At 44.9% G+C, this 11,997-nt stretch overlaps 1 protein-coding gene and 1 pseudogene across 1 annotated transcript; both read right to left on the bottom strand.

Annotated features, from left to right (window-relative positions):
* Window positions 1–656: 656 nt before the first annotated feature.
* On the bottom strand, window positions 657–2,724 carry LOC102902788 (interferon-induced transmembrane protein 1). The gene is made up of 3 exons (XM_006977194.4): window positions 2,585–2,724; window positions 1,492–1,702; window positions 657–976 (listed from the first exon to the last, which is right to left on the bottom strand). The coding sequence occupies exons 2-3, from the start codon at window positions 1,675–1,677 to the stop codon at window positions 809–811; spliced, it is 354 nt and encodes a 117-aa protein (XP_006977256.2). The 5' UTR covers window positions 1,678–1,702; window positions 2,585–2,724; the 3' UTR covers window positions 657–808.
* Window positions 2,725–7,021: 4,297 nt separating this feature from the next.
* Window positions 7,022–9,360, bottom strand: LOC102928905 (heat shock protein HSP 90-alpha pseudogene; annotated as a pseudogene).
* Between the last annotated feature and the right edge of the window lie 2,637 nt (window positions 9,361–11,997).

Below are 11,997 nucleotides of genomic sequence, written 5' to 3'. Positions count from 1 at the left end.
AGACTTGAGGTGCAAGCATGGACGTGGCCGCCACCACACCTGGGTCTGGCCTGTGGCAAGATCTACTCGGGGAGGGTGAGTGACCCCTCTGTACAAGGATGCTGCTGCACAGCCAAGGTCACAGGGAGCTGGGAGGTCCAGACTCCCCAGAAGCTTGCAGAACTTCCTTTGGGTTTGCTGCACTCATGAAAGCAAGTAACAAGGTCATTGTGTGGCCCTCATCCTAAACTTCTCACGCTGGAGTCTGAAGTAAACACATGTGTTGCTGCTGGAAGCTTCCATCACAGAACCCAGTGTGTTGTGTCTGAGCTCATTCCAGGAGCCCAGAGCCTCAACTCAGAGGTCCTCATAGAACTGAGATGCAGCTTGTCTGGATAGAATGTGCATAGGAACCTAATCTGGTAACACCTCTGTGGACTGGACACTCCCTGCATCATTGTTCTGGATCATTTCTGGGCATTTTGGGGACCGGAGCCAGAAGTGAGCAAAGCTCATACCCCTCACCCCCAACCCACCGAGAACTCTGGTCAGTCATTGCCCACTGCAGGTGGCCAGAAACCTGTCAAGTTGAGGGCACCTTGCTGGCATCAGACTGGGAAGTCGCACGATGAGCTCCGTTCAAGATTGGTTCAGAGACAGAGAGTCACAGCACAGAGGCCAGCACATGCACTTTATTGAATCCACTGAGGACAGATGTGTGAGGGTAACAATTGCGTATGTGGGGGGTAAAGGGTCAGGACTAAGAGTAGGGTGTGGGGCGATTGTAGACAGCGGAACACAAGGCAGGACTAGAAGCCTCTGGAACCGATTATCGTCTGCCCAAATTCTGCAAGGTGCTTAATGTGTAGATGAAAACAATGATGAAGACAATAGTCGTAAAGATGCTGAAGACCATGGCACAGATGTTGAGGCACTTGGCAGTGGAGGCGTAGGTCTGGGCCCCAGTCATATCGCCCACCATCTTCCTGTCCCTAGACTGGAGCAGAGCAGATGGTCAGTGGCCCTGGAGCCCAACAACTGAGAGACAGGTGTTCTGACTCAGTTCTTCCATTATCTTCCCAGCATTCCCCTTTACCTTTCAGGCCAGGGACCTTCTTCCACTTTCACACACTCAAGACTACCCCGAGAGACCTAGCTCTAATTTACCCCACTGTTTCCTGTGAGTCCCCTGTGCGCTTTCTACCCAGCCTGGAGTCCTAGTCTCCAGGGTGAAGGGACATTCCAGGAACCAGCAAGTAAGTAAAATTCTTCTGGACTATAGGCTAGGATGGAGATACCCCGACCCAGGGATCCCCAGGCTCCTCCCTTGTGACTACCTGGATATTCCCCAACACACACACACACACACACACACACACACACACACACACACACACACACACGATGATACATATAAACTCACACACCGACAAGATTCCCAGCCCTCCCCCACCCCCCGCAACACCCCAGGTACCATCAGAGCAAGACAAGCTTGAGGTTCAAATACAATACCTTCACAGAGTAGGCATACGCTATGAAACCCAGGCAGCAGAAGTTCAAGAAGAGTGCATTGAACATGGACCAGATCACATGATCGGGCTGGGAGATCTCACCAGGCATGTTGATAGTGGTGGTTGTTGTAGAAGTTGAGACTTGGGGTGCCCCCAGCACAACCATCTCTGGGTGCTCCTTAGGCATCTCTTGGCTTTCGAGGCTGTAAGAGCTGTGAATACAGAAGGAATGGGAAATGTGGCTCACCCTGAGAAGTCTGGAAGCTGCCGCACAGCGGGCCTGCCTTTTCCCCAATGGGGTCTATTTCTCGGAAAACTGCCTCCTTATTTTTGTAAATTGGTGTGTTTTCTAGGGCCTGGGAGTAAGAACAAATAATGGTTTTAAGTTACCACTAGGGCCGTGTGCAGGGAGGGCCACTCCTAGGCCTTTTCAAGCCCTTGGAAGGAATCCCCAGAGGCTGGAGGGAAGCAGCCCACCCTCCACTGGGGAGAAGAAATGACATCAGTAATCCCAAGTGTGGGGGTTACAGTAAGTAGACGGGAGCAGCATGACCGCCCTGTAGCGTGCTTTGAGGGATGATGACTTTGTTTGTTTGTTTTGTTTTTCAAGACAGGGTTTCTCTGTGTAACAGACCTGGCTGTCCTGGAACTTGCTCTGTAGACCAGGCTGGCCTCGAACTCACAGAGATCCACCTGCCTCTGCCTCCCAAATGCTGGAATTAAAGGTGTGCGCCACCACCTCCTGACTGAATGATGACTTTTTTGTAAGTTTGTTTGGTTGGTTTTAATCTAACTCCCGTATGTTGTAATAGACAATGAGGTACAAATTGTCAGAGATTCTAACCTCGGCCTTCTGTACAAACAGGGCCGAGAGCTCATGATTCTGTATTTTTAGCTGATCTGCTTTTGCCTTTGGGCACCTCGTTTCAGAAACTGAAGTTGAAAGAAAAACAATGGCCTCTAGGACTGGAATTCCCCAGAGATAACTGTACCCGCATCCTGCCCAAAGCAGCTGCATGTGGTTAAAAGGTGTGTGTGTGCGGGGTGGGGGGGTGGGAGGGTGTGGGTGCGTGGGGGGTATTAGAATGACTTACAGGCCGTGGTCCAAGTAGTCCAACAGTGGCTGTGTCCTGGTGGAAAGGCCAAAGATCCAGTAGCTGTCCACAGACCAAATGTGTCAGCTGCCTCAATGTGGTGCTAGAGTCCCAGGGAGGTCCCAGAGAGCTACGTTCGAATCCTGAAGAAGCAGGTTCTAATACCAGCAAAGGAATGTCCCAGGAGCAGGAGAGATGAACTTGCCAGTGAGAATGAGCGTGAGAAGGCGAAAGACAAAAGCCTCCTTCTTCTATGTCCTTTTATGTAGGCTGCCACCAAAAGGTGTGGCCCAGATTTAGGGTGGGTCTTCTGATCTCAAGTAACAACCCCCGCCCCCCCGCAAAAAATCCCTCCTGCTTCGATATTGGTTACTTCTAGATGTAGTCAGGTTGATAAGTAACATTAGTCATCACAGCATATATGAACCTTCTTGAATACACTGGCACCATCAGGACCACACCACCGCCTCAAGTCCTCTCTTCGTGCTAAGTGGCATCACCTTACTTCCTCAATGTAGAAAGTAGGAAGCAACAGAGTCACTCCTCTCCCGCGTGCCCCCAAACCTCCATGCGGTTTCCCCTTTCCCTCTGAAGTAAAAGGCCCTAATAAAAACCTTGTCTGGGAACAACTGCCTTCTACCTCTGCGTCCATTTCTAGCTCTGAAGAACCTGGCGCCTGCAGCAACCTGATTTAAACTTGGCAAAGCCATCAGCACTTAATTTTACTTACAATGGGCATTTCAGATGCAAGGGATGACTAGCATCTAATACTACTTTCTGGGAAGACCCATCTACACAAAACCTGGAAAGCAGGCCAGCAGGGGTCTAAGAGAAGCAGCTTCAGATCTTTGGGGGGTGAAACACTGAACTATTTTGTGGAGGAAGGCAGAGCCTTCAGGTCAGGCCAGAGGAGGGAGGGGCACCAGGAAGCAGAGCTGTGGGCAGCTCTCAGGCAGTTACCTGACCCTGGGCAGGGCAGTTGGCCCTTCCCAGGCAATGCCACCACCTTTGTTTGGGTGTGATCACAACCAAGAATGGGGAGCCAAAGGCACAGTGTCTTAGTTAGGTATGTATTGCTGTGAAGAGACACCATGACTATGGCAACTCTTTTTTTTTTTTTTTTTTTTTTTAAATTTTAGAAGCATAAACATTGATTTGTAACAAAGGAGTTTGTGTACAGTTTTTGAAAATCTACAACTTCTTGTTAAATTCACATTTGCACTTCTCCTTTGTAAACAAACTTTTATAATCATTATTTTATACAGACATAGATATAGATATGTAAATACAACATCGAGTTCAGTGGTCCTTCAGCATTTTCCACTTAAATGTTTTTTTTTTTTAACATAAAAATGGGTTATAATTCCAAAGTCCAGAGTTATTTGAAACTGGAAAATATTTTCTCTGTAGAAAATAGTAAAAATGATAACATTTCCCAATAAGCCCTTTAAAGCCAAATAATAGCTGAATTATACATATAAACATTGATTAGATTCTGGGATATAGAAGAAACCTATCTTTATCTGTTCAGAGAGCTATGTTTTACTTAAGTTGATTTACCGCAGATATTTTCTATAGGCTAATCCATAATCTAAAAAGATTTTAGCCTTCCCTCCTGAAAGTAAAATCAGGATTTTCGTTCATCAGCTTGATACCATCAATGCGTTAGGACCATATCTCACCATTGAAAGCACCAGGAGGTGGTATCCATTGCGATGCCTCTTACCTGGATCCCACTCTCCATTTCAGCTCACCTCTGGGATGCATTCTCAATAACTGATCTAAATTTGATCTTCGGACCCTCATCTTTGATAAGGATGCCATTTATGCCTTACTGGGCTCTCTGATACTCACCCATCCTTCTCAAATTCAGCCCAGTATGACATCCATGAAGACTCTTCCTTTGGACATATTCCACCTTGTCTGATACCAGCTACCCCTCTACCTGGCAACCTTCCCTGCTCCTTCTGCCCCATCTTTGACTTTTCCCTCTTCCCATCTCCCTCCTCCACACCTGCAGAACTCTTCCCAACTGCTCCCCTTCCTTGTCCACAGACACACACTCTCTCACAAATATTTGTTTGCAACATTCCTATTAGCTAACTCAAGGAACAAGTAAAAGCATCCCCCTTTTCTCAGAGGACATGCCTTCCTTTCCTGAGGTAGCGAATGAAGACCTTAGTGTCCCCCAGGTACACGCCCCCTTCCCCTTATCTCTCCTGTCCGGAATACCATGCTCCAGCCTGCCATCACTGGTCCAGGTGTAAGTCTCCTGTCCATGTTGTACTATTGAACATCATCTCTTTCTCTTTTCTTACCCTTCTGCCCCCTAGGTAAAGCAGCTGTTTGCTGTATCCCAGTTCTTCAGGGGAGCAGATGTCTTCTGTATTCTAAGTTGTAGTTACAGAGTTAACATGTTGTAATTACAGAGTTAACATGTTGTAATTACAAAGTTAGCATGTTGTAATTACAGAGTTAACATGTAAGATTTTCAGGCACACTGTGTCTTCCCTTCTGCCTTTATCACTAAGTTCTAAGTTCACTATCCAAGGTAATTGTAAACTTTATTATCTTGATATCTCTTGCTGGAGTGTAACTGTTAGACTCTTGGGGGACCAAAGAGGAAAAAAAATGTAAAAGTACCTTAAAAAAAAATCTAAGCAGCTGTAATGCCTGCCTAGAACCAATGACAGATGATAACTTGACAGTTTCACAACATGTGGACAGGTAATTACATTGTTAAAAAGTTCGAGACCACCGGGAAAAGAAAGACCCTCAGACTCAATTCAGACTTTAATTATCCAAATTTATTAAAGCTGCTAGCAGGGTCCCAGTCTCTAACCAAATCAGAGATGCACTGCCCGGAGGCTAGTGAAAGAGAGCTTTTAAAGGTGAAGACCGCAAGATGTCCATGAATATCTGCACAAGGAAGCTACAGGAGGAGCCAAAGAGCCGGAAGGACCTTAACACAGTCCTTGAATATTTGCATAAGCTGGTTACAGAAGCCAAACCAGCAGTTAGTCATACCTTAACAAAGTAGATGGTCACGGCTGCACATTTCTGGGTGGGAGTCATGGAGTCAGGGTTGCTGGGAACCTATGTTCCAGAAACTTGAGTCAGAGACAAACGGTTAGTGGGTAGTGAGCTGGGTGCCCAGCACAAAATGAGTGCTATGGGTGTGACTTAGGTTCAGTTCTTTTTAGTAAAGTGTAAATCTGCTTATTATGCTGCTGTCTCATGATAAGATGAATTTTTATACGATAATATAAGAGTTTGTCTTAAGTAAAATAACCAGATTTTTTGTTGTTGTTTACTGTTACCAAGGCTAAAACTCAGTGCACTGGTTAAAACTAAAAATCTCCTCAGTTTAAAATGATGGGGTTCTTTAGGATTTTGATTTCTAATGCGAGTTGGTGGTGCACACCTCTAATCCCAGCACAAAGACAGAGGCAGGCGGATCTCTGAGTTCAAGGCCAGCCTCATCTACAGAGAGAGTTCCAAGACAACCAGGGCTAAACAGAGCAACTCTGTCAGAAGTTGAAGTACTTGTGGAACTGAGTAATAACCACACCAGAACTTACTTTAAAACAAACAAACAAACAAACAAACAAACAAACAAACAACTGTGTTTTTATCTAAGCTTACACAAAAGTTAAAACTAAAATTTAAAATTAAATTTTATGGCTGGTACAACTTTCCTTCTGAGTGTTCAACCAAGAAAAAACATACAGGTCAAAGCCAATGAGGACCAAAGGGATAATGGGACCCCTGTAAAGGGACCCTAGAACTCTTGAGTAACCTGTGCTCTCCACCAGAAAGGCCCCGGGAACCCCTGGGGATTGTACTTTAACCCTCCTTCCTGCTGCAAAGTCACCTGAGGGGGAAGGGCCTCCCATGTACTGGAGGAAATTCACAGCCAGCAAGACCCTGGCCCATTACTACAGAGGGTGTGCTGGGAGAGGGGAAATGGAGGGTCCTAGCGGTAACTCCACAGAGTCTCAGCCGCCTATAACGGAGAGAAAGATGATCTCATCTGTATTTACCTTTTAAAGTAGAATATGACCAAGCACTATATTTCCATTCAGACTTGAAGGGTTACAAGACCTAGGGAAGCGTAGGGTTTTGTTCTTGGTACTTTGGAAAACAAGCCACATGGGGAATTCTTCTGTTTTAGCTTGTGTTCTTCTAAGACTACAACATGCAGAATGACTACAGGGGATGAAAAATTTTACGATGAAACTTAAGCCATCTTAATTTTTTTCCTTTTAAACATGAAGCTAAATCTCAGAATACTCCCAAGTGACAAATTATTTGGTCTACTAAGGAATTCAGCTTCTGAACAGCTAAACACTTCAGACCACAAAGTTAATAGGTTACATTACGTCTTACAACAAACAATCTACCAACCTGTTGAATTAAACCTATAGTATCACAGTATCACAAGTAGAAAGAAATTTTATCTTCCCCTTAGTTTACATGCCACACAGATGTTTTAAATGTTAACAAAAATAAACAAAAATCCTGGAAATATATTATCAGAGAAGGAATGAAAGTAAGATCAAACAAAGTTCTGGTGAAGTTTAGTCTACTTCTTCCATGCGCGATGTGTCGTCATCTCCTTCCAGGGGTGGCATCTCTTCAGTTACAGCAGCACTGGTATCATCCACAGTAGGATCATCTTCATCAATACCTAGACCAAGCTTGATCATCCTGTAGATCCTGTTAGCATGTGTCTGAGGATCTTCCAGACTAAAGCCAGAAGACAGGAGTGCAGTTTCATACAGCAAGATGACCAGATCCTTCACAGACTTGTCATTCTTGTCAGCCTCCGCCTTTTGCCGTAGGGTTTCAATAATGGAGTGATCAGGGTTTATCTCCAGGTGCTTCTTTGCTGCCATGTAACCCATTGTTGAGCTGTCTCTGAGGGCTTGAGCTTTCATGATTCTCTCCATGTTTGCTGTATGTGCTCGTGACAATACAGCATGGGGATGTCACCAATCGGTTTGATACAACCACCTTTTCAACCTTTTTCTCCAAAATATCTTTCATAATTTTGCAGAGGTTTTCAAATTTTGTCTTTTTCTCTTCCTGTTTCTTTTTCTCCTCTTCATCTTCTGGGAGTTCCAGTCCTTCTTTGGTAACTGACACCAAGGTCTTACCCTCAAATTCCTTCAGCTGTTCCACACAATACTCATCAATGGGCTCAATCATATAGATTACTTCTAAGCCATGCTTTCGGAGTCGTTCCACAAAGGCCTAGTTAGCAACTTGGTCCTTGGTCTCACCTGTGATAAAGTAGATGCACTTCTGGTTTTCCTTCATTCTGTGCAATAGTCCTTGAGAGAAACCATCTCATCTCCAGAAGCAGATGTGTAGTACCGCAATAGCTCTGAAAGTTTCTTCCAATTTTGAGAGTCTTCATGAATTCCAAGCTTTATATTTTTTGAGAACTGCTCATAAAACTTTTTGTAGTTTTCTTTATCTTCTGCCAGTTCAGTAAATAGTTCTAAACATTTCTTAACCAAATTCGTTCTGATAACTTTCAAAATTTTGCTTGTTGCAACATTTCACGGGAAATATTTAGAGGAAGATCCTCAGAGTCCACCACTCCTCTAATGAAATTCAGATACTCAGGGATTAACTCCTCACAGTTATCCATGATGAAAACTCTGCGCACATACAACTTGATGTTGTTCTTTTTCTTTCTGTTTTCAAACAGATCAAAAGGAACACATCTTGGGACAAAAAGAAGGGCCCCGAATTCCAATTGTCCTTCAACAGAAAAATGCTTCACTGCCAAATGTTCTTCCCAATCATTGGTTAAGCTCTTGTAAAATTCTCCATATTCTTCATTAGTAATGTCATCAGGATTTCTGGTCCAAATAGGCTTTGTTTTGTTGAGTTCTTCTTGATCAATGTACTTTTCTCTTATCTTCTTCTTCTTGTCACCATCTTTCTTTCCTTCTTCTTCATCAGAACCAACATCTTCTATTTCAGGCTTGTCCTCTGACTCCTTTTCTTCTTTTTCTTTCTCTTCCTCTTTATCTTCTTTTTCTTCAGCTTCATCATCACTGACTTCCTTATCACGTTCCTTCTCCATGAAGAGAGTAATGGGATAGCCAATAAACTGAGAATGTTTCTTCACAATCTCCTTTATTCTCCGTTCCTCCAAATACTCGGTTTGGTCTTCTTTCAGGTGTAAGATAACCTTTGTTCCACGGCCCATTGGTTCTCCTGTGTCAGTCCTCACTGTGAATGAGCCCCCTGCTGAGGATTCCCAGGCATACTGCTCATCATCATTATGTTTGGTGATCACAGTCACTTTCTCAGCAACCAAATATGCAGAGGAAAAACCAACACCAGACTGGCCAATCATAGAGATATCTGTACCAGCCTGCAAAGCCTCCATAAAGACTTTGGTACCAGACTTGGCAATAGTACCAAGGTTATTGATCAGGTCAGCCTTGGTCATTCCAATTCCTGTATCCACAATAGTAAGGGTTCGATCTTGTTTGTTGGGAATAAGATTAATGTGCAGCTCCTTCCCAGAGTCTAGTTTACTAGGGTCCGTCAGACTCTCGTATCTGATCTTGTCCAGAGCATCTGATGAATTTGAAATCAGCTCCCTCAGAAAGATCTCTTTGTTTGAATAGAAAGTATTGATGATCAAGGACATCAACTGGGCGATTTCTGCCTGAAAGTCTCGACCTCCTCCTCCTCCATGGGTTGGTCTTGGGTCTGGGTTTCCTCAGGCATCTTTGCGGAGTGACCACACATGGGACGTGACCGGCTGCACCACCACACTGAAGCAACTTTTTTTAAAAAAATTATTTATTTATTTTTATTTTACTTGCATTGGTGTTTTGCCTACATGCATGTCTGTGTGAGGGTGTCAGATCTTGGAGTTACAGACAATTATGGCCATGTGGTGCTGGGAATTGAACCCGGGCCCTCTGGAAGAACAGTTAGCGCTCTTAACCACTGAGCCATCTCTCCAGCCCGACTTTATTTTTTTGAGACAGGGTCTCTCTATATCAGCAATTCTCAGCCTGTGGGTTGCGACCCCCTTAGGGGCCACACTACCCTTTCACAGGTCATCTCAGGCCATCTGCATGTCAGTATTGCAATTCATCACAGGAGCCAAATCATAGGATGAAGTAGCAACAAAATAATTTGTGGTTGGGGGTCACCACAACATGAGGGTCGTAGCATTGGGAAGGGTGAAGATTGCTGCTCTCTGCAGTCCTGTCTGTCCTTGACCTGGCTGTCTTAGACCAGGCCGACCTCGAACTCAGAGATTTGGGATTAAAGGTGTGTGTCACAACTTCCAGCCCCTACTTGCCTTTTAAATACCTAGATAGGAAGTATAAAAAAAATGATAATATTATATAAAAGTTATTGAAGAGCCCAAGAAAATGAGAAAATTATGTACTTATAGCTTATGCTCTGTCCTTGACTCATGCACCTAGTTCTAAGTTGATGAGGGGTCCCAGACGGTAAACAACTGGCTGAACCTTGAACAGTCAGAGTATGTGCAGAAAGGGAGCTACTGCAAGGACTATCTTTTGTTCAGGGCCCTCCCAGAAACTGCTTGCTCAAGTCTCAGGAAACTGAAACTGAGGCCTGATCTCTAAGAGAAGACTGAACAGCCTGTTATGACATCTGCTTGGTCCTTTCATACCCTTTCCCTTCCCTGATAAAAACTCTTATAATGGGTTCCATTGTACCTTGTGTTTTCTCGAACCTGGTAAATAACACAGAAACAAACAGCATTGGTGCTGTGGCCGAACAGGCCCTCCTGCCTCCTGAACTGAGCCTGGTTCATCTGCAGCTGCCCACTTTCCATCTGCCCCAGCCGACAGATCACTTCGCACAATACTGGCTACTTCTATTGGTGAGTTTTTCCTTAATTAGTCGGCGTAAACAGTTCCGCGCCTGAGATATTATAGCCATTGGATCTCGTTTTGTTTTGTCTCTCAGACCCTCGTCCTCGGGCTACCACTCCAGCCCTCGACGGAACACTGAGCGACTTTGTGCCATTATCCATCCTCGCTTAATCTCTGGTACGTCTGAGATATTATAGCCATTGGATCTTGTCTATTTTTTAATTTTTTCTCTCTCCCGCAGCCATGGGAAATAAGGCCTCCAATCCCATAAGCCCCACATCTCCTCTGGGATGCCTTTTAGAAACCCTCAAACCTCTCAGCTTAATGCCCTACTTACAGACTTCTAAGCTTATCTGCCTCTGCACTAAAAAAATGGCCCAAATGGGCTGTTCTCGGGAAAGAGCCTATTCCTGAGTTTTCCGTAACAGGGAGGTAACATCTAGACTTCTGGAATCCCTGGGGAGACAGTACACATCTGGCTGAAGCCTAAGGAGAGTGCAGCAGGAGACTTCTAGCTAACTGAAGAGATTTCTGAGCTCTCCTTCTCCATGTTCTCCGAGGAAATAATCGTCCCAAGGAAGGAAGACTGGCCTGAAGGACAGACTATGGGACCCTGCCCTGATCACTTTCGAGGCCTGTTTCTTCCAATGTTAAAAACCAAGAGGGCTAGTGAGATGCTCAGTGGGTACAGCAGGTGTCTGTTGCCACGCCTACCGCCTGACTTCAGGCCCAGGGACCCACACTGTAGATGGAGAGAATCAAGTCTCACAATCTTCTCTGACTTGCATGTGGGGACAGGCACCCCACATGAAGAAATAACAATGTTGTAGTGCTCACTTTAGCACACATATACAAACAAATCAAAAGAAAAGATGAATGATATAGAGATTAGCAAGCCCCCCCACACACACACACATGAGGATGACACACAAGTTCTTAAAGCATTCCTTTTTTTTTTTGGTTTTCCAAGACAGGGCTTCTCTGTGTAGCCCTGGCTGTCCTAGAACTCACATTATAGACCAGGCTAGCCTCAAACTTACAGAGATCCGCCTGCCTCTGCCTCCCTCCCGAGTGTTGGGATTAAAGTTGTGTGCCACCACATCTGGCACATTCCATTAAAAAAAATCTTTTAATAAAAAAATGGCCTAAATATCCCTTAGATAACAATAAAAATTGGCCACCTAATGAGTCTTTGGACCCCGATATTTTACAGGAGTTATCTAACTTCTGTCAGCGAACGGGCAAATGTGGAAAGAGTTACCTTATGTCCAAGCTTTTTTCTATCTCAGCTCCAAACCTTCTCTCCTTGATTCCTATTCACCTGCCCACGTGCTCCTTGCTATGCAACCTGAACCGGAAGACCCTCTCACTACTACTCTGGACCCTGCTAGTGACCCCCGGCTTTCCGACCTCCCGTTCCTTCTCCTCCAGCGACTGTTTCTTCGGCTCCTCCAGCCCCTTCCTCCTCTCCAGTACTGAGCCACTCCAAATGCCTGGCTCTGGCTCCCACCTTTACTCCTCTGTCAC

Source organism: Peromyscus maniculatus, chromosome 1, assembly GCF_049852395.1.
Source record: "Peromyscus maniculatus bairdii isolate BWxNUB_F1_BW_parent chromosome 1, HU_Pman_BW_mat_3.1, whole genome shotgun sequence".
Lineage (NCBI taxonomy): Eukaryota > Metazoa > Chordata > Mammalia > Rodentia > Cricetidae > Peromyscus > Peromyscus maniculatus.
Note: the sequence above shows the minus strand (reverse complement) of the source record. Positions and strands in the feature narration are given on the sequence as shown.